The sequence below is a fragment of the Pristis pectinata genome, chromosome 12 (assembly GCF_009764475.1).
Source record: "Pristis pectinata isolate sPriPec2 chromosome 12, sPriPec2.1.pri, whole genome shotgun sequence".
Lineage (NCBI taxonomy): Eukaryota > Metazoa > Chordata > Chondrichthyes > Rhinopristiformes > Pristidae > Pristis > Pristis pectinata.
In genome coordinates this window covers 5,760,756-5,782,695 of record NC_067416.1, presented here as the reverse complement: position 1 = coordinate 5,782,695, position 21,940 = coordinate 5,760,756, and the positions used below count along the sequence as shown (strand labels likewise).

At 45.4% G+C, this 21,940-nt stretch overlaps 1 protein-coding gene across 2 annotated transcripts in view; it reads left to right on the top strand.

Moving 5' to 3' along the window:
- The window catches only part of prom2 (prominin 2), a 65,563-nt gene that overhangs the window by 9,737 nt on the left and 33,886 nt on the right, over window positions 1-21,940 (top strand). For both annotated transcript variants that reach the window (XR_007957310.1, XM_052027889.1), the window contains 8 exons: window positions 3,255-3,310; window positions 7,139-7,344; window positions 8,670-8,790; window positions 11,536-11,599; window positions 12,484-12,573; window positions 13,764-13,960; window positions 18,604-18,678; window positions 20,411-20,474. Coding sequence is in view for 1 of the 2 variants with exons in the window: in XM_052027889.1 (XP_051883849.1) it covers window positions 3,255-3,310; window positions 7,139-7,344; window positions 8,670-8,790; window positions 11,536-11,599; window positions 12,484-12,573; window positions 13,764-13,960; window positions 18,604-18,678; window positions 20,411-20,474 (873 nt within the window). In the remaining variant the exon portion in view is untranslated. The remainder of the gene's footprint in view (window positions 1-3,254; window positions 3,311-7,138; window positions 7,345-8,669; window positions 8,791-11,535; window positions 11,600-12,483; window positions 12,574-13,763; window positions 13,961-18,603; window positions 18,679-20,410; window positions 20,475-21,940) is intronic.

The following is a 21,940-nucleotide window of genomic DNA, read 5'->3' as shown; positions in this document are numbered from 1 at the left end:
TGCATAATTTATGTATAATTTATGTTCTGTGTGTTGTCTGTACCTACGTGCCTGTGAATCTTTTTCATTTTACCTCTACCTCACTGTACTTGTGCACACGGCAATAAAGTCAACTTGACTTCCTCCTGTGGGAACTAAAGCTCAATATTTAAAGTAAGGCTTGTCCAATTAACACAGAGATAAGGCAAACTTATTTGCCTCAGAATCTTTGGAACTCTCATCAAAGGACGGCAGAAGCAGAGTCTGAATATTTTTTAAGGGAGAGGTAGATTGCTTCTTGATAGGTGAGGGGGTGAAAGGTTATCCGTGTGAGGCAGCGGTGTGGAGACAGGCTGTGGTCAGATCAGCCATCCTGTTATTGAATGGCAAAGGGAGCCAGGTGACCTAATTCCCCCCCCCCCCCCCCCCCCCACAACAATTTATATATTTTTATATGCAGCGCGATGCCTGATTCAGGACGTATCACAGCGATACAGTGGAGCACTCCTTCACCCTGTCTGACTCAGATATCTCCGTGTGAACTGATAGTTCTCCATTTGCACCAACTAGAGAAAAAGGAACAGGGTTGGTTGCAAATGTCAGTTGCTTGGTTACCTAGCTCTGTCAATGTTTAATCCAACATGTACCCATATAATTACCCAAAGCTACACACAGATAACCACCCTCCCATCTGCTAGTGCTAAAGACCATGTTGACTTTGTGTTTGAACACTGCAGTGCTGGTAAACAGGCAGGTCCACTTCATTCCATCATTAAATGAATCAGCTTCCTTGTAGCTAAGAGCACTTGCAATAGAGAACACCAGTATTCTAAAGCAGGTGTGGTTTTCCTGAACACAACAAAGAATTGTGTTAATTACTCCCAGTTCAAGTTACACGGCTTTATAGTCACAGTTGCTAATCAGTTACCTGATTGTCCAGAACATACCAATCTTACATGCTCTGTTATGTTTTAGTTTCTAGTTCAACACAGTTCTTTCCCTCTTCACATTCACCCTTTTCAGAGAAGATTAAGTCAGGATTGCAAGTCACTAAGCAGACCTCTTTTGAGTCCCTTTCAACAACCTTTGAATATAGAGGAGCAGAGCTGATGACAAAATAATGTTTTTTTATTAATTTTCTTTACAGCGTGGTAACAGTCCCTTCCAGCCCAACGAGTCCACGCCGCCCATTTTAAACCCAAATTAACCTAGCTGTACGTCTTTGCAATGTGGGAGGAAACCGGAGCACCCGGAGGAAACCCACGCAGACACGGGAGAACGTATCAGTCCAGTTTTTTTCTTTGAAGTTTTCGGTTTTGCTTTGTCTATGATTATTTTTTTTGATTTGGGCGTTTTTTCTTTTCATATAATCGTATTTCTTTTCAATTTCTCTTTTTTTGCATTATGTACACTTAGCAAGAGAGCGGGAGGTCTAGATTACATATTTTACTCCTTGTGAGTGTATATATTAACTGTTATTATAGTTATCCCGATCTCTTTGCACCATGTGTACAGTTATTAATGTTATGTTTACTAATTCGAATTAATCTGAAATCCAATAAAAAGATTGAAAAAGAAAGGAATGCAAGTCAAGGCAAGTTTATTGTCATCACGGTGAGGTGCAGATACAATGAAAGACTTACTTGCAGCAGCGTCACAGTCACATAGACTTGAACAACAACGCAGAATATTATACCAGACAGTGGAGAAAAAAAGACTGTGCGAAACAAGACAATAGTGCAAAAAAACAGAGACAGGTCCATGGCAGTGCAAGAGGTGGTCCGTAGTGTTCCGTTGCTGAGGTAGGGTTAGGGTTGTGCAGGTCGGTTCAAGAACCTGATGGTTGCAGGAAAGTAGCTGTTCCTGAACCTGGTGGTGTGGGACTTCAGGCTTCTGTACCTCCTGCCCAACAGTAGCAGTGAGAAGATGGGATGACCCGGATGGTGGGGATCCTCAATGATAGATACCACCTTCCTGAGGCAATGCCTCCTGTAGATGCTGTCAGTGGTGGGGAGGGCTGTGCCCGTGATGGACTGGGCTGTGTCCACTGCTCTCTGCAGCCTCTTGTGTTCCTGTGCCATTCTGTGCTGACACCCTCTCACTCTCAGTCACTGGCCAGGCTTTGTACTACTGAGCAGTCATCTTACAATCAATTTCAGATTAACTAACCAAGTTTTGTTAATCTTCATCCATTCACTTTTTTCTCAAAAGTATATTATACATAAGCCTTGTAAATATAATATAGGACATAGAAACATAGAAAACCTACAGCACAATTCAGGCCCTTTGGCCCACAAAGCTGTGCTGAACATGTCCTTACCTTAGAAATTACTAGGTATACCCACAGCCCTCTATTTTTCTCAGCTCCATGTACCTATCCAAAAGTCACTTAAAAGACCGTATTATATCCGCCTCCACCACCGTTGCTGGCAGCCCGTTCCACACACTCACCACTCTCTGAGTAAAAAACTTACCCCTGATATCCCCTCTGTACCTACTCCCCAGCACCTTAATCCTGCGTCCTCTTGTGGCCACCATTTCAGCCCTGGGAAAAAGCCTCTGACTATCCACACGATCAATGCCTCTCATCAACGTATACACCTCTATCAGGTCCCCCCTCATCCTCCGTCGTTCCAAGGAGAAAAGGCCGAGTTCCCTCAACCTGCTTTCATAAGGCAAGCTCTGCAATCCAGGCAGCATCCTTGTAAGTCACTTCTGCACCCTTTCTATGGCTTCCACATCCTTCCTGTAGTGAGGTGACCAGAACTGAGCACAGTACTCCAAGTGGGGTCTGACCAGGGTCCTATTTGGCTGCAACAATACCTCTCAGCTCCTAAATTCAATTCCATGACTGATGAAGGACAATACACCATATGCCTTCTTAACCACAGAGACAACCTGTGCATACATTCAAACGTATGCAGTTCCAGACATATCATTCTACTTGTCCATCAAAATGACGTCAATATTGCCTTCTATAAGCGCCAAAATAGACAACAGCATACTCTTTATATTCCATCTCCCACATTCTCACTCAGCTTGCCCGCACCCCTTTAGCACAGACATGGTGGGCTGAAGGGCCTGTTCCTGTGCTGTACCTTTCTGTGTTCTATCCCCTTGAAGCCTCTTTGTACTCACAGATGCAAGTAGTCTAGTATTGTCAACAAACTAGGAAATATGATATTTTGTTCATAAACTATCACAGACTCTTGTATGCAAGGTGAATGTTGATCCATTAAAACTTGCTGACTGAGTTGGTTGCTTTGCCTTTGTAGATATCATCAAGTTACTCATGGAGAATATTGAAGAGCTACAAAACAGTTACGTGAAGGTAAGAGTGGTAAATTGGTAAATTAAATTGGTAATTTGGTTTATTATTGTCACATGTACTGAGATACAGTGAAAAACTTGTCTTATATCCCGTCCATACAGATCATTTCATTCCAACAGTGCATTGAGGTAGTACAGGGTAAAACAATAACAGAATGCAGAATAAAGTGTTACAGTTACAGAGAAAGTGTAGACAATAAGGTGCAAGGACATAACAAGGTAGATTGTGAGGTCAAGAGTCCATCTTATTGTACTAGGGAACCATTCAATAGTCTTATAATAGCGGGATAGAAACTGTCCTTGAGCCTGGTGGTACGTGCTTTCAGGCTTTTGTATCTTCTGCCCGATGGGAGAGGGAAGAAGAGAGAATGTCTGGGGTGGGTGGGGTCTTTGATTATGTTGGCTGCTTTACCGAGGCATCGAGGTGTAGACAGAGTCCAGGGAGGGGAGGCTGGTTTCCGTGATGCGCCGGGCTGTGTCCACAACTTTCTGCAGTTTCTTGCGGCCATGTGCGGAGCAGTTGCCATGCCAAGCTGTGATGCATCTGGATAGGATGCTTTTTATGGTACATCGATAAAAATTGGTGAGGGTCGACGGGGACATGTCAAATTTCTTTACCCTTCTCACTTAGACTATGCCAGTAAAATCTGAAGCTGAATTTCTGAGGAGGGTTTGGCCTCACAGTTGGAATCTGGAATACACTGCCTGAGGGGTGGAGGAGGGAGAGACTCTCACAACATTTAAAAGTATCTACACAAATACTTCAATCACCAAGGCACAGAAAGCTTGGGTAAGATGTTTGTAAATGAAATCAGTATAATTAAGTACTAGATGCCTTGGCCCTCCCATCGGGCAGAAGATACAAAAGCCTGAAAGCATGTACCACCTGGCTCCTATCCCGCTGTTATAAGACTATTGAACGGTCCCCTAGTATGATAAGGTCCTCTTTAAATCTTTCCTCTCTCACCTTAAACCTATGCCCTCTGGTTTTAGACTCCCCTGCCCTGGGAAAAAATGTGACAATCCATCTAATCTATACCCCACATGATTTTATAAACCTCTATAAGGTCACCCCTCTTGACCTTATGTCCTTGAACCTTATTGTCTGCCTGCACTGCACTTTCTCTGTAGCTGTAACACTTTACTCTGCATTCTGTTATTGTTTTCCCCTGTACTACCTCGATGCGCTGATGTGATGAAATGATCTGTATGGAGGGCATGCAAACCAAAGTTTTTCACTGTACCTCGTTACATGTGCCAATAATAAACCAATTTACCAATTACAGTTGTGATTTTAGAGTCATACAGCACAGAAACAGGCCCTTCAGCCCACCATGTCCATGCTGGTATCAAGTACCTAATTATATTGAACCCACTTACCAACACTTGGCCCGTAGTCTTCTGTGCTTGCCTAGATACTTTTTAAATGTTGTGAGAGTCTCTGTCTCCACCACCCCCTCAGGCAGTGTGTTCCAGATTCCAACCATCCTCTGGGTGAAAAAGTTCTTCCCTCTAAACCTCTTACTCCTTTCCCTAAGCCTATGCCTTCTAGTTTTAGATATGGGGAAAAGTTTCCTCCTATCTCCACTACCTATGCCCCTCATAATTTTGTACACCTCTGTCAGGTGCCCCACAGTCTCATCCACTCCTGGGAAAACAGAGCCAGCCTCTCCAGAATCATTTATTAAGTGCGACGTTCCATCTCAGGGAACATCCTGGTGAATCTCGTCGGCACCCTCTCCAATACAACGTGTCCTTGTGTTGGTTATTTGTCTAGAAATTGGTCCAATTTTCTACTTTGTTCATCATTCCTGCATAAGATGAGCTCTTGTCACTGCCCTTTTGATTTCCCCTTGCCTAAGAAACAAAATGTCATGGAGGAGGCTTTAATTGATCTCCCAATCTTTGGAGCCATTGTTAGTACAGCTCTTTGTCCTGCAACATTTGATTGGTGTTAACAGTCGTTCCTTTACAGGAAAGAAGGTGATAAGGGAAAGGAATGATCTGTCTTAGAGTTATACAGCATGGAGACAGACCCTTCAACCCAACTCGTCCAAGGTGGCTTCCTGAGCTAGTCCCATTTATCTGAATTTGGTACCTATCCCTCCAAACCTTTCCTATCCATGCACCTGCCCGAATGTCTTTTAAACGTAATCGTACCCACCTCTACATGTTTCAGCCTCCCCTCATGGACTCTCCTCGCTGCCTTGGTAAAGCAGCCTACATAATCAAAGACCCCACCAACCCTGGACATTCTCTCTTCTCCCCCCTCCCATCGAGCAGAAAATACAACAGCCTGAAAGCACGTACCACCAGGCTCAAGGACAGCTTCTATCCCACTGGTTATAAAACTATTGAAAGGTCCCCTAGTACGATGAGGTGGACTCTTAACCTCACAATCTATCTCGTTATGGCCTTGCATCTTATTGTCTGCCTGCACTCCACTTTCTCTGTAGCTGTAACACTTTATTCTGCATTCTGTTATTGGTTTTACCTTATACTGTTGCACTGTTGTAATGAAATGATCTGTATGGATGGAATGCAAGACAAGTTTTTCACTTGTGACAATAATAAACCCATTTACCAATTTATTCTGGCAGCTCGTTCCACAAACCCACCACCCTCTGTGTGAGAAACCTTCCTCTCAGATCCTCTTTAAGTCTTTCCCCTCTCACCATAAACCTATGCCCTCTGGTTTTAGACTCCCCTGCCCTGGGAAAAAAGAATGTGACAATCCATCTTATCTATGCCCCACATGATTTTATCTATAAGGTCACCCCTCAAAGCCTCCTTCACTCCAGGGGAAACAGGCCCAATCTATCCAGTCTCTCCTTGTAACTCCAGCCCTCCAGTCCCTGTTATCTTGCTCACCCATTCAATTTGGGAGGGGGGTGAGGGGTGTCATAGATTCCAGTGGTGAGATAATTTACTTTGGAATTACATTAAGAAAATTGAAACTATGCTTGGCAAGCTTGCTGCCTCAACCAACTAACTTAGTCCTCCCTCAGACTGTAAAGCAAAATACTGGAGATACTGGAAATCTGAAATAAAACAGAGAATGCGAGGGATGCTCAGCAGGTCAGGCAGCATCTGTGGAGAGAGAAACAGAGTTCAGGTTGATGACCTTTCACCAGAAGCAGCCCGAGCCATTGAGTCTGTCCAGCATACTGGCCTTGGTAATTGGTAATTAGTTTATTATTGCCACATGTACTGAATTACAGTGAAAAACTTTTGTTTGCAAGCCATCCAGACAGATATTTCCATACATAAATACACTGCGGTAGTACAGAAGGAAACAACAGAATGCAGAACATAGTGTTACAGTTACAGTGAAAGTGCAGTGCAGACAGACAAATAAGGTGCAAGGGCCACGACGAGGTAGATTGAGAGATCAAGAGCTCATCTTTATTGTACAAGAGGTCCATTCAACAGTCTTCTAACAGCAGGATAGAAGCTGTCCTTGAGCCTGGTGGTATGTGTTCCCAAGCTTTTCTATCTTCTGCCCAACACGAGGGGGGAGAAGAGAGAATGACCAAGGTGGGAGGGGTCTTTGATTATGTTGGCTGCTTTCCCAAGGCAGTGGGAAGTGTAGACAGTGTCAGTGGAGGGGAGGCTGGCTTTCACGATAGGCTTGGCTGTGCATACAACTCTCTGCCATTTCTTGTGGTCCCGGGCAGAGCAGTTGCCGTACCAAGCTGTGATGGGTCCGGACAGGATGCTTTCTGTGGTGCATCTGTAAAAATTGGTGAGGGTTGCCAGCACCAAACTAATCCCCATCCCCTCTCCCCCACCTGACTCACGTTCCACTTTCTGTTCTCATCCCATCCAGGTGGTTCAGTATGAGGTTGGTTACATTGTTTGCGCCGTCATTGGCATCCTCTTCTTCCTGCTCATGCCGCTGGTGGGACTCTGCTTCTGCTGCTGCCGCTGTTGTGGGAAGTGTGGAGGGAAGATGTACCAGGAGCAGACCGAGTCCATGGACTGCAGGAGGAGGGTGCTGGCAGTCGGTCTGCTCGTGGTCACTTCAGTCATACTGTGAGTGCGCTCTGAGTTACACCGCTTACTGTTGTACACACTCCAACATCCCAGCATGGGATATGGTGCTGAAAGGGATGCTTAATGTTACTGCTGGGGTGGGACAGAGTGTAACTTCAGGCACCAAAGGATACCAAAGGCTCGCAGAGAAGGTATGGATTAAGTACAGAGTGAAGATCCCTCTACACTGTCCCATCACACACTCTCAGGGCAGGGACCGCACGGGTTAGATACAGTGAAGCTCCGTCTACACCAAACCACCAAACACTTATCTGTTTACTGGGCCATACTTTTACTGCAGTGACACATCTATATGTATCCACTTTCATTAGATTTGCTCTTCCATGTGTAAATTTTCGCATCATTTTTACTGAGTTGCAGAAATTAAGATTAAAAACTCTACATCTTTCCATTGTTTAAATACGTGACATCAGTTAAGATTTGAAGGAATGAGACACCACAGTACTATTGGCTAACTCTCAATGCTGGAGAGCTGACCAACTGTCTGTAACATGCACTGTTATTGGATATATTGGACCGAGGTGGACACGATGACTATTTTTGGTAAGATCAGTTTGTACCCATATGAAAATACAGCAGCTACTCCTGCTCAAGGCCTGATGGTCATAACTGATGACAGAGTAATGTACCTTGGTCTGCAGCTATGGATATTCAGGTCTGAGGCTGCTGAATCATTCCAACATCGATAACGCCACACCACATACTAATATTTTCCAACAAAGTTGAGAAAAAACAGCCACTCTTTCCTCACATTAGCAAGTCCCAAAGTGCTTCACTAGGAAGTACATCTGAATTGCAGTCACCCTTGTAACGAGGGAAATGCAGTAGTCAATACATGCATGGGAAGATCCCACAAACAGGAGCCTGTAAACGTTGGCTGTAGGGCACAGCTCTCCTTTAAAATGGTGCCGGGGGATTTTTTTTTGTGCCCACACCGCAGAGCAGTTGGCCTTCAGTTTAACTGAAAGCTTCGATACCGCAGCACTGTCTCACCACTGCACTGGAGCACCACCTGGATATGTGCGCTCAAATCTCTGGGGTGGGATCTGAACCCACTTCTTTGAGTGGAATTTAAACCCATATTGCTGGAGTGGGTTTTGAAGCCTGGCTTTGACGTGGGATTTTACCCCACGTCTCAGGAGTGGAATTGGAACCCACAATCTTGAAGCTGCAAAGTGAGAGTGAGCCACATCTCACAGCAGGAACTAAATTAAACATATCAGGCATTACATTGTTTCTGGTAAAGCACAGAGCTGGTGAATTATATATAAATTACTGGTTTGTCTCTGACTCCCCACTAACAGAGCGGGAAGTGTCTGTATGTTCGTCAGCAATGAAGAGGTATCAGAAACCGTACAGGACAGTGAGACGCTACTGAGCAACATCCTGGGGAATCTAAAGCTCTACATCTCTACCATCCAGACTGTAAGTTTCCATTGCATGGTGATGCTACATTAAGATTCAACACTTGAACAAATTAACTCCTCCAGCTGCATACCTGACCTATTATCCCTTCTTCCTAAGGAAGAACCATTTGAATTCAAAGATTTACCTCACTGAACTATTTACATGCCTGTCACCAGAATCGTACTGCACAGGAGGAGGCCACTCTGCCCAATATGCCTGGGCTGGTTCTGTAAAAGACCTCTCCCAATTTGTCTCACGACCCTGCACACTATTCTCCTGAAGCAGCCAGCATAATCAAAGACCCCACCCACCCAGGTCATTCTCTCTTCTCCCCTCTTCCATTAGGCAGAAGATACAGGAGCCTGAGGGCACGTACCACCAGGCTCAGGGACAGCTTCTATCCCATGGTGATAAGACTATTGAACGGTTCCCTTATATAATGAAAGGACTCTGACCTCACGATCTACCTTGTTGTGACCTTGCACCTTATTGTCTACCTGCAATGCACTTCCCTGTAGCTGTGACACTTTACTCTGTATTCTGTTATTGTTTTTACTCTGTACTACCTCAATGCACTGCGTAAAGAATCGATCTGTATGAACGGTATGCAAGACAAGTTTTTCACTGTACCTCGGTACAAGTGACAATAATAAACCAATACCAATACCATTTCTCTCATTTTGTTTTCTCAATTGAATATCTATGTGCATCAAAGAATATTCCTTCATCTCCCCACTAATTCTTTTTCCATCTTTGCTCACCAACTCTCCAAATAGAGGGAAATTTTTCTCCAGTGCCCTCTCAATGCCCCTCAACACGTTAAATGCTTTCACTAAATTATACTGTCTGTTCTGTGCTCTTATCTTATATTGACACAGAATGAGGCCAAGTCAATACTGGCTCCAAGGGGACCAATCCCATCATTTCCATTCCCCCCCCCCCCCCCCCATTTCCCTTTATCTCTACAAGCTATTCACTCACCTCCATCCCCCACACCTGATTCCTTTTGATGGACAATTAACCTGCAATCTTTGGGAATTGGAAACTGGAGCACCCATGGGAAACCCACACCGTCACAGGGAGAACATGTGAACTCCACACGACCAGCACCCGAGTCCGGATTGAACCCAAGTCACTGGAGTTACGAAGCAGTAGCCAGGTTCTCAACCATAATGTGATCTGGGAGGAAACCGGGGAAAACCCATGTGGTCACAAGTAGAACGTGCAAACTCCACACTGACAGCACCGGAGGTCAGGATCGAACCTGGGCCTCCGGAGCTGTGAGACAGTGGGTCTACCAGCTGTGCCTTTGTGCCGCTAATTGTGTTAGGTAACACAAGTATTTCAGGACTGGATTTGTGACACAGACTGAGGGAGTCAGAGACTAACAAAGCATGGAAGCAGGCCCTTCAGCCCAACTGGTCCATGCCAACCAAGATACCCATCTAAACTAGCCTCACTTGTCTGTGTTTGGCCCATATCCCTCTAAACCTTTTCTATCCATGTACCTGATCAAGTGTCTTCCAAATGTTGTTATTGTACCACAACCATTTCTTCTTGTTATACCTGCCTCAACACCTCCTCTGGTAGCTCGTTCCATATTGGCACCACTCTACGTGAAGAAGTTGCCCCTCAGGTCCCCTTTTAAATCTTTCCCCTCTCACCTTAAACCTATGCCCTCTAGTTTTTGACTCCCTTTCACTGGGAAAAAGACTGTGTGCATTCACCCTATCCATGCCCCTCATGTTTTTATACACCTCTATAAGGTCACCCCCCTCAGTCTCCTACGCTCCAAGGAATAAAGTCCTAGCCAGCCCATCCTCTCTCTATAACTCAGGCCCTCGAATTCTGGCAACATTCTCATAAATCTTCTCTGCACTCTTTCCAGCTGAATGACACCTTTCCCATAACAGGGTGACCAAAACTGTAGACGATACTCCAAGTGCGGCCTCACCAACGTATTTGGTATTGGAATTGGTTTATTATTGTCACTTGTACCGAGGTACAGTGAAAAACTTGTCTTGCATACCCTTTGTACAGGTCAATTCATTACACAGTGCAGTTACATTGAGTCAGTACAGAGTGCATTGATGTAGTACAGGTAAAAACAATAACAGTACAGAGAAAAGTGTCACAGCTACAGAGAGAGTGCAGTGCAATAAGGTGCAAGGTCACAACAAGGTAGATGGTGAGGTCAGAGTCCATCTCATTGTATAAGGGAGCCGTTCAATAGTCTTATCACAGTGGGGTAGAAGCTGTCCTTAAGCCTGGTGGTACGTGCCCTCAGGCCTCTGTATCTTCTACCCGATGGAAGAGGAGAGAAGAGAGAATGACTCAGGTGGATGGGGTCTTTGATTATGCTGGCTGCTTCACCAAGGCAGTGAGAGGTAAAGGAGGGGAGGCTGGTGTCCGTGATGTGCTGGGCTGTGTCCACAACTCTCCGCAGTTTCTTGCGGTCCTGGGTAGAGCAGTTGCCGAACCAAGTCGTGATGCATCCAGATAGGATGTACAACATCTTGTAAAACTGCAACATAACATCCCAACTCCCCACCCTGTCTACCTGTGACACCAGGTCCATTCATACATGTATCTCATTGGCCATGCATGTATATTCAAAATCTGGATGTTTTTAATTGTATTGACCCTGAACACCTGCTTAGTTGGAGAAAATACCTGTTCAGGAGCTGAAGCACTTGCGTAGCTGATTTCCAGGAACCGTGCTTGTGAGATGATTCTAATTTCTCTTCCAACTTATTTTCTCAGCAAGTCACAGCCATCACAAGTGCTGTCTCAGTCCCAGTAAGTCTTGTCACAGCGAACCTGGACAGTAAGTAAGGATTTTTTTTGCCAATTGACTAATCGATTTTAGCAAGTTCAGGTCCAGGTGACAATCCTAGCCCCTTAAGAGTGCTCTGATCACCAGCATGAAACACGTTTAGTTAGCTGCACGATTCACTGATACCTGAAATCAAAGTCAAAGTTGAAAGTCAGTCAAGTTTATTTTACTTGTGCACGTTTACTCACCTGCACAGGTACACGTGTGCACAGGTGCAATGAAAAACTTACTTGCAGCAGCATCACAGGCACATAGCATCAGATAGACAGCATTCACAAGAAAGACATAAATTAACCATAAATTATACACATTTTTTACAAGAAAGAACACAATGGGAACAAAAAGAAACGAAGTCCATTGTAGTGCAAAGTGGTCAAAGTGGTCATAGTGTTGCTGTACTGAGGTAATGATTTAGGTTGAAAAACACGATGATGCTGGAGGAACTCAGCAGGCCAGGCAGCATCCGTGGAGAAAAGCAGGCGGTCAACGTTTCGTGTCAGGACCCTTCTTCAGGACTCTAGTGCAGGATGGTTCAAGAACCAAATGTTTGAAGGGAAGTAGCTGTTCCTGAACATGGCGGTGTGGGACTTCAGGCTTCTGTATCTCCTGGCCGATGGTAGCTGCAAGAAGATGGCATGGCCCGGATGGTGGGTGTCATTGATGATGGATGTTGCCTTCTTAAGGCAGTGCCTCCTGTAGATACTACCGATGGTGGGGAGGGATGTGCCCATGATGTATTGGGCTGTCCATGACTCTCTGCAGCTTCTTACCTTCCTGCACATTCGAATTGTGCAGGAACACTGGTGTATCTTGCTTCCACAGGGTGGATTTCTCATTTGCTTTGCCTTATTTGAATCTCTTGTTATCATTTGCAGACATTGGTTCAAATCTGGGTGATGCTATCAGGGAGAAATTGGGTGAAAGTGTGTACCCAGCACTGAGTGCAGCATCGGAGTTGGCACAAGGTAATGACCACAACAGAATCATATGGCAGATAGTGAGTAACTGAGGTGTCATCTGTGTGTACCAGACTGGGAGTGTGTGGTGGGACGGTGTAGAGGGAGCTTCACTCTGTATCTAACACGTGCGGTCCCTGCCCTGGGAGTGTGTGATGGGACGGTGTAGAGGGAGCTTCACTCTCTATCTAACCCGTGCTGCCCCTGCCCTGGGAGTGTGTGATGGGACAGTGTGGAGGGACTTTACTTTGGCTTCGATGGGTACCCCAGTTCAAAACACGTACTGGTTAGGGTCAGGGTTAGGGTCAGAGGAACGGCCACATCCACAACATGGGAAACATTCCGCCAGGAAGTGGTGAGAATATGGGACAGAGGAGATGGATTAAGCAATAAAGAACCTGGGTAAAGATTCCACCTGGCACATCCCAAGGTCCAAGTCTACATGCCAAGGGAGATACTGAAGCCGGGTGCATCCATCACAAAGCCTCTGGGGAAAGGTCTTGTATTGTACACCAAGGATCTGGTGGACTGTACATCGAAGAAAAACTGATGTCAGGTTGATCTGATGTAAATCTTGTAAGGAAATGGAATGAAATATCATGTACAGTGAACAGCAATGTGTGACTATTTTGTACTAGATAAGAGAGATTTCTTTATTAGTCACATGTACATTGAAACACACAGTGAAATGCATCTTTTTTTGGGGAGAGTGTTCTGGGGGCAGCCCGCAAGTGTCTCCATGCTTCTGGCGCCAACATAGCATGCCCACAACTTCCTAACCCATACATCTTTGGAATGTGGGAGGAAACCGGAGCACTCAGAGGAAACCCACGCAGACACGGGGAGAACGTACAAACTCCTTACAGACAGCGGCCGGAATTGAACCCGAGTCACTGGCGCTGTAATAGCGTTACGCTAACCACTACACTACCTGCCCACACTACCGAAGTATACTTTTGGGAAATAAGTTCAGAAGATTATGGTGATAGACTGAGATGGAGAAGTGCCTCCAGAAAGCATCAGCTCCAGCCTGGAGTTGTTCAGTCAAATGTGATGTTGCGTAACAAAGGCATTGAGATGTGGGATGGAAACTGGGAGTAAAATACCCTCCGAGAGGGAGCAGTTGAAATGCAGTGTTTGATCTTTCGGGTTCTGGTTTTATCTTACTTGCCCAAACATTCAAAGTGTTTAATTCACAGACATCAAACAAACGAATGACAGACTGATGCTGGTGAACAATACGGCAGTGGAGCTGATCCAGCAACAGGAGAGCCTCCAGAGGAATCTCAGCATCATCCAACAGGACATCAACAGCACTCTCAATCAATGCGGTGGACCATGTGCCAACAGCCGGGACCTGGTGACTGGGCTCACCCTTGTCGCCAACTTTTCCAAGGTATCGAACCCTCCCGTCACCTCTCTCTCTCTCTCTCTCTCTCTCTCTCTCTCTCTCTCTCTCTCTCTCTCTCTCTCTCTCTCTCTCTCTCTCTCTCTCTCTCTCTCTCTCTCTCTCTCTCTCTCTCTCTCTCTCTCTCTCTCTCTCTCTCTCTCTCTCTCTCTCTCTCTCTCTCTCTCTCTCTCTCTCTCTCTCTCTCTCTCTCTCTCTCTCTCTCTCTCTCTCTCTCTCTCTCTCTCTCTCTCTCTCTCTCTCTCTCTCTCTCTCTCTCTCCTCTCTCTCTCTCTCTCTCTCTCTCTCTCTCTCTCTCTCTCTCTCTCTCCCTCCCTCCCTCCCTCCCTCCCTCCCTCCCTCCCTCCCTCCCTCCCTCCCTCCCTCCCTCCCTCCCTCCCTCCCTCCCTCCCTCCCTCCCTCCCCCCCCCCCCTCCGGCCCTTAATCCTCCTGATCTCTGTGCCTCAGACATGCTTCCTCTCTCTTTGCTGTTATAAAGTGCATCTTAAAACTTTCCCCTTGAACACAGCTTTCGGCCCGAACTTTCATCTCTCCCTCTGTGGCTTAGTGTTATATTTTGTTTGATGCCAATGCAACTCAGTTTGTATTGTACACCAAGGGACTGGGCTGATTGGTGGACTGTACATTAAAGAAAAACTGATGTCAGATTGATCTGATGTAAATCTTGTAAGGGCATGGAATGAGATATCCTGTACAGTGAACAGTAATCTGTGAATATTTTGTACTAGATAAGATAGATATCTTTATTAGTCACATGTACATTGAAACACACAGTGAAATGCATCTTTTTGCGTAGAGTGTTCTGGGACATTTGGGGCATCATTCTGGGACATCCAAAACATCTTGGGACATTTTATTTCTTAAGGGCACCACAGAAATATGTTGTTGTTGCCTCACAACCCTGTAAAGATTGAACTCTGTCACTAATCGGGTGCTGAAGTGTTCTCACAGGTGGTCAGTGGAGGCCCGAGGGAAGGACTGTCCAGGGTTGTGGATGGGGTGCCAGTCAAACGGGCTAATTGTTCCTGGATGGTGCCATGCTTGTGGGAGCTGCACTCAGCCAGGCACACTTCTGACTTATCTTTGTGGATGGTGGAAAGGCCTTGAGGTCACTCACTCACCATGGATGCCAAGCCTCTGACCTGCTGTTGAACTCTCAGTATTTATGTGCCATAGAGCCTTAGAGTTGTACAGCATGGAAAAAGGCCATTCGGCCCTTACTTGTCCATGCCGACCAAGATGTATGTTCAAGCTAATCCCATTTCCCAGCACTTGGCCCATAATCCTCTAAACTCTTGTCCATATATCTGTCCACATACTTAAATGTATCTACTGTTCCTGCCTCCCTATGACAGCTGGGTCCATACATCTATCACCCGCTATGTAAAAAAGTTGCCCCTCAGGTTCTTATTAAGCATTTCACCTCTGACAAAACTATGTCGTCTGGTTTTCGATTCCCCCAACCCTGGAAAAAAGACCGCTCACCCTATCATGCCCCTCATGATTTTATGCACCTCTATGAGATCACCCCTCAGTATCCTACACTCCAAGGAATAAAGTCCCAGCCTGTCCAACCTCTCCCTATAACTCAGTCCCTCGAGTCCTGGCAACAGCCTTGTAAATCTTTTTTGCACTCATTCCAGTTTAATCACATCCTCCATAGAGCAAAAGGTTTGGATGGGGCAGAATTTGTTAAGTGTGTCCAGGAAGGATTCCTGACACAATATGTAGACAGGCCGACTAGAGGAGAGGGCATTCTGAATCTGGTACAAGGCAAAAAATCTGGTCAGGTGTCAGATCTCTCAGTGGGCGAGCATTTCAGAGACAGCGACCACAACTCCTTTAGCCTTGCCCTGGAGAGGGATAGGAGCAGACGGTATGGGAAAGTATTTAATTGGGGGTGGGGGAATTATGATGCTATTAGGCAGGAACTTGGGAGTGTAAATTGGGAGCAGATGTACTCAGGGAAATGCACAGCGGAAGTGTGGAGGTTGTTTAGAGGTCACTTGCATGGGGTTCTGGATGGGTTTGTCCCATTGAGGCAGGAAAAGGACGGTAGGGTGAAGGAACCATGGTTGACAAGAGATGTGGAATATCGAGTGAAGAGGAAAAAAGGAAGCTTACTTAAAGTTTCGGAAGCAAGGATCAGACAGGGCTCTAGAGAGTTACAAGGAGCCAGGAAGGAGCTTAAGAATGGACTTAGGAGAGCTAGAAGGGGGCATGAGAAGTCCTTGGTGAGTAAGATTAAGGAAAACCCCAAGGCATTCTACTCATTTGTGAAGAACAAGAGGATGACTAGAGTGAAGGTAGGACCGATTATGGATAGGGGAGGAAATATGTGTCTAGAGTCGGAGCAGGTGGGGAGGTCCTTAATGAATACCTTGCTTCAGTATTCACCTGTGAGAGACCTTGATGTTTGTGAAGACAGTGTAAAACAGGCTGATAAGCTAGAACATGTCAATGTTAAGAAGGAGGGCGTGCTGCAACTTTTGAAAAACATGAGGATAGATAAGTCCCCGGAGGTTATTACGGGAAGTGAGGGAAGAGATTTCTGAGCCCTTGGTGATGATCTTTGTGTCCTTACTGGCCACAGGAGTAGTTCCAGATGTTTGGAGGGTGGCAAATGTTATTCCTTTGTTCAAAATGGGAGTCGGGATAAACCTGGGAATTATAGACCCGTGAGTCTTACTGCAGTGGTGGGTAAGTTATTGGAAAAGATTCTTAGGGACAGGAATTATAAGCATTTAAGAAGCATAGTCTGATTAGGGACAGTCAGCATGGCTTTGTGAGGGGCAGGTCATGGCTCACAAGCCTGATTGAATTCTTTGAGGATGTGACAAACACATTGATGAGGGTAGAGCAGTGGATGTGGTGTATATAGACTGTAGTAAGGCGTTTGACAATGTTCCCCATGATAGGCTCATTCAGAAGGTCGGGAGGCATGGGATCCAGGGAAACTTGGCTGTGTGGAATCAGGATTGGTTTGCCCATAGAAGGCAGAGTGCGGTTATAGCTGGAGTGTACTCTGCCTGGAGGTCAGTGACTAGTGGTGTTTTGCAGGGATCTGTTCTAGGACCCCGACTCTTTGTGATATTTATAACTGACTTGGATGAGGAAATTGAAGGGTGGGTTAGTAAGTTTGCAGGTGACATGAAGGTTGGTGGTGTTGTGGATAGTGTGGAAGGTTGTCGAGGGTTACAATGGGACATTGATAGGATTCAAAGCTGGGCTGAGAAGTGGCAGATGGAGTTCAACCTGGAAATGTGTGAAGTGATTCACTTTGCAAGGTCAAATTTGAAGGCAGAATACTGGGTTAATAGGGTTGATAGGGTTGTTAAGAAGGCGTATGGCATGTTGGCCTTCATTAGTTGGGGGATTGAGTTCAAGAGCTGTGAGGTAATGTAGCTCTATAAAACCCTGGTTAGACCACACTTGGAGTATTGTGTTCAGTTCTGGTCGCCTCATTATAGGAAGGATGTGGAAGCTTTAGAAAGGGTGCAGAGGAGATTTACCAGGTTGTTGCCTGGATTGGAGAGCATGTCTTATAAGGATAGGTTGAATGAGCTCGGGCTTTTCTCTTTGGAGCAAAGGAAGATGAGAGGTGATCTGATAGAGGCGTACAAGATAAGAGGCATAGATCGAGTGGACAGCCAGATACTTTCTCCCACGATGGAAATGGCTAACACGAGGGGGCATAATTTTAAGGTGACTGGAGGAAAGTATGGGGGGGATGTCAGAGGTCAGAGAGTGGTGGGTGTGTGGATCATGCTGCCAGGGGTGCTGTTAGCGGCAGATACATTAGGGGTACTTAAGAGAGAGAGAGACACACATGGATGATAGAAAAATAAGATAAGCTTTATTAGTCACATGTACATCAAAACGCACAGTGAAATGCATCTTTTTGCGTAGAATGTTCTGGGGGCAGCCCGCAAGTGTTGCCACACATCCTGCGCCAACATAGCATGCACATAACTTCCTAACCTATATGTCTTTGGAATGTGGGAGGAAACCGGAGCACCCAGAGGAAACCCACGCGGACACGGGGAGAACGTACAAACTCCTTACAGACAGTGGCTGGAATTGAACCTGGGTCGCTGGCACTGTAATAGCGTTACGTTAACAGCTACACTACCATGCCTGCCCAAAATGGACGGGTGTGTGGGAGGGAATGCTTAAATTGACCTTAGAGTAGGTTAAAAGGTCAGCACAACATCGTGGGCAGAAGGGCCTGTACTTTGCTGTAATGTCCTATGTTCTATGTTCTTTCTATAACAGAGTGACCAAAGCTCATTACTCCAAGTGTGGCCTCACCAACGTCTTCTACAATTGCAACATAATCTCCCAAGTTCTATCTTCAACCCCCGACTGATGAAGGCTAGCATGCCAAAAGCCTTCTTTACTACCCCATCGATCTGTGACTCTATTTTAAGGGGACTATGCACCTGTGCTCCAAGGTCCCCCTGTTCTACAACAGTACCCATGGCCCTTCCGTTCAATGTAGCCGGTCCAATTGATCTTCTGGTCTTCAGGTGTGGATGGTGGGGGAGTCAGCCGTGGTCACGTGCTGTGCGTCTCCCATTTAATATGAGATGCAAATTCTATGTACAGTTCATTTTTGTTCTTTCAACAGGTTCCTAACATGGACAAAGTGATCAGAGCCATGGGGCTAGTTGTAGAATCCAATCTCCAATCTGCTGTACAAGAGGTATGGAGGTTCAGACCACAAACCACCTCACACCAACTTTCTGCCCGTTGGTCAGTACAATGAACAAAGTTTGCACAATCATTCCCAGGCAGCGGGTCTGAGATCAGAAAATGATGAAATCCCAGGGATCAGGCCAATAAAAGGGAGGGAGCAAATGGGAGATAAATTAGCAATGACTATACCCAGGATGCTTGCAGGGAGTTCACTAGCAGCGTTAATTGGGAGACAAATAAAGATCAAAATTGTTGTCTGGGAAATCATTGAACAAAATTGCAAAAGCAGGTGTTTTTAAAGAGGTATACAAAATGTTAAGGGGAATAGAATGAGTAGACAGCCAATGCCTCTTTCCCAGGGCACCAATGCTCAATACGAGTGGGCATGGCTTTAAAGTAATGGGTGGGAAGTTCAAGGGAGATATCAGAGGGACGTTTTTCACCCAGAGAGTTGTTGGTGCATGGAATGCACTGCCTGGGGTGGTGGTGGAGACAGATATGTTGGTCAAGTTCAAGAGATTATTAGATAACCATATGGAGGAATTTAAAATAGAGGGATATGTGGGAGGAAGGGGTTAGATAGTCTTAGGTGTGGTTTAAAGCTCGGAACAACATGGTGGGCCGAAGGGCCTGTATTGTGCTGTATTGTTCTATGGTTCTATGGTTGAAACAGAAAATCCTCGAGATATTCAGCAGATCAGGCTGCATCTGAGGAGAAACAGAGGTAATGTTTCAGAGAGAGCAGAACATGTTTTCTTACTGAAAACTGTCACAAGGTAAAGCTCCCTCAAGTCAAGTTCAAGTCAAATTTATTGTCATATGCACGGTGAGGTACAGGTACATTGAAAATCTTGCCTGCATCGGCATTATTCGCACATAGGTACAGACAACACATGGAACATAAATTATACAAGACAGTGAAAACAAAGACTGCAAAACAAGACATTAATGCAAAAGATACACAATCCATGGCAGTGCAAGAGGTGGTCCGTGTGTTCCACTGCTGAGGTAGGGTTAGGGTTGTGCAGGTCGGTTCAAGAACCTGATGGTTGTAGGAGGGTAGCTGTTCCTGAACCGGGTGGTTCTCCAGTTTTCTCCCACATCTGTGGGAGAACCTCACCTGTGGTGAGGGGAAGGGGAGGTGAGTCTAAGATCGAATGGGAAAACAGAATGACAAGCCTGAAGGCCATTGGTTCTTCCTAAGTATTGTATTGCCCATTCTATCTCCACAGCACTGACTTTCCCACAGTGGATTCCCCACCTGTCAGTGTCAACGTTGGTGGAAGTTTTGAGAGAACCCTGGAAAAACATTCCAAAGTATCAATAAGGCATTCCCAGACAATTCCAGCTCTCTGTAATTCATTCCCAGGTGTCCATTACTATCTATGTTCTTGATAGTCTAACCATTAGAACTTATTTGCAAGTATCCGTGATTCTCTGTGAAACTCCCAGGTATCCAGTATAATTCAGTTACAGAGTGAAGCAACAGTGTAGGAAAGCACACTTCAGTACTCACAGCAACACTCCCAGGCATCACTTACTGCTAAATAATGCTCCTTGGTACTCATTCTCTGTAACGTTTATCGTCCTTTATAACTCTCATTGCCAATAATTCTCATAGCTTTTTTAGTATCTGCTCATGGCAGTATATCAGTAATCCATCATTAAACTAATTACTCACAGCTGTGCAAACTCCACGCCTTTGCAATGCTAACACATGTTTATTGCTTTTGGTGAAGGGATACAGAGCTTTTAATGACACGCCAGCCTTGGTTACCAACCAAACAGCCAGCACTGTGTCAGGTGAGAATGAGTTTGCATTAAATCTATTGCATGTACCCAGTCCAAGGGCTATTGTCTGTGTGTAGATCCAACCCACTGTTGTTACAAGGGGAATACACAGCCTCATTGTATCTGAGTCATAGAGTAATACAGCATGAATACAGGCCCTTTGGCCCAACCAAAATTACAAAAATATAAATATAATTTTATATAAATATAAATATAATTTTATAAATTACAAAAATAATAAAAAGTGTAAAAAAAGGAATAACGAGGTAGTGATCATGGGTTCATGGACTGTTCAGAAATCTGATGGCGGAGGGGAAGAAGTTGTCATGACAGAGTCATAGAGCAATACAGCACGGATACAGGCCCTTCAGCCCAACCAGTCCATGCCGACCACGGTGTCCACTCAGCTAGTCCCAAATTCCTGCATTCAGCCCATATCCCTCCGAGCCCCGCCCCTCCATGTGCCTATCCAAGTGCTTCCTAAATGACACTATTGTACCTGCCTCACCCACTTCCTCTGGCAGCTCGTTCCATATACTCACCACCCTCTGCGTGGAAAAAGTTGCCCCTTGGGTCCCTTTTAAATCTTTCCCCTCTCACCCTAAACCTATGACCCCCACCCCCTAGTTTTGGACTCCCCTACCCTGGGGAAACGACTGTTACCATCCATCCATCTATGCCTCTCATCATTTTAAACACTTCTATAAGGTCGCCCCTCATTCTCCTACATTCCAAGGAATAAAGGCCTAGCCTGGCCAACTTCTCCCTACAACTCAAGCCCTCTAGTCCTGGCAACATTTGGATTTACTAAGAACTAATCATAATACAGCTCTCACGTTCAATGCTACATTTATTTAACGCACCTTAATAAAATATCCAAACTTGCCTCACAGGAGTGTTAGCAAACAGAGATTGACAGTGGTTATTTACTGTTGTGGTTACCACACTTCAGGAGGGATGTGAAGGTCCTCACGAGGGTGCAGATGAGGTTTCGGGTAAAGGTTCAGAGGATGGGGGACTTCCGTTACAAGATGAGAATCAGAATCAGATTTATTATCATAGACTTATATGACGTGAAATTTGTTGTTTTGCGACAACAGTACAGTGCAAAGGCATTAAATTACTATAAATTACAAAAATACATAAGTAGTGCAAGAAAAAAAGGAATAATGAGGTAATGTTCATGGGTTCCTGGACTGTTCAGAAATCTGATGGAGAAGCTGTTCCTGAATCACTGAGTGTGGGTCTTCAGGCTCCTGTACCTCCTCCCCTATGGTAGTAATGTGAAGAGGGCACGTCCCAGACGGTGAGGGTCCTTTGTGATGGATGCTGCCTTCTTGAGGCACTGCCTCTTGAAGATGCCCTCGATGATGGGGAGGGTTGTGTTCATGATGGAGCTGGTTGAGTCTACAACCCTCTGCATGATCTTCCTAGAAATATTGAAACTCAGAAAAATGCAGATGCTGGAAATCCGAAAT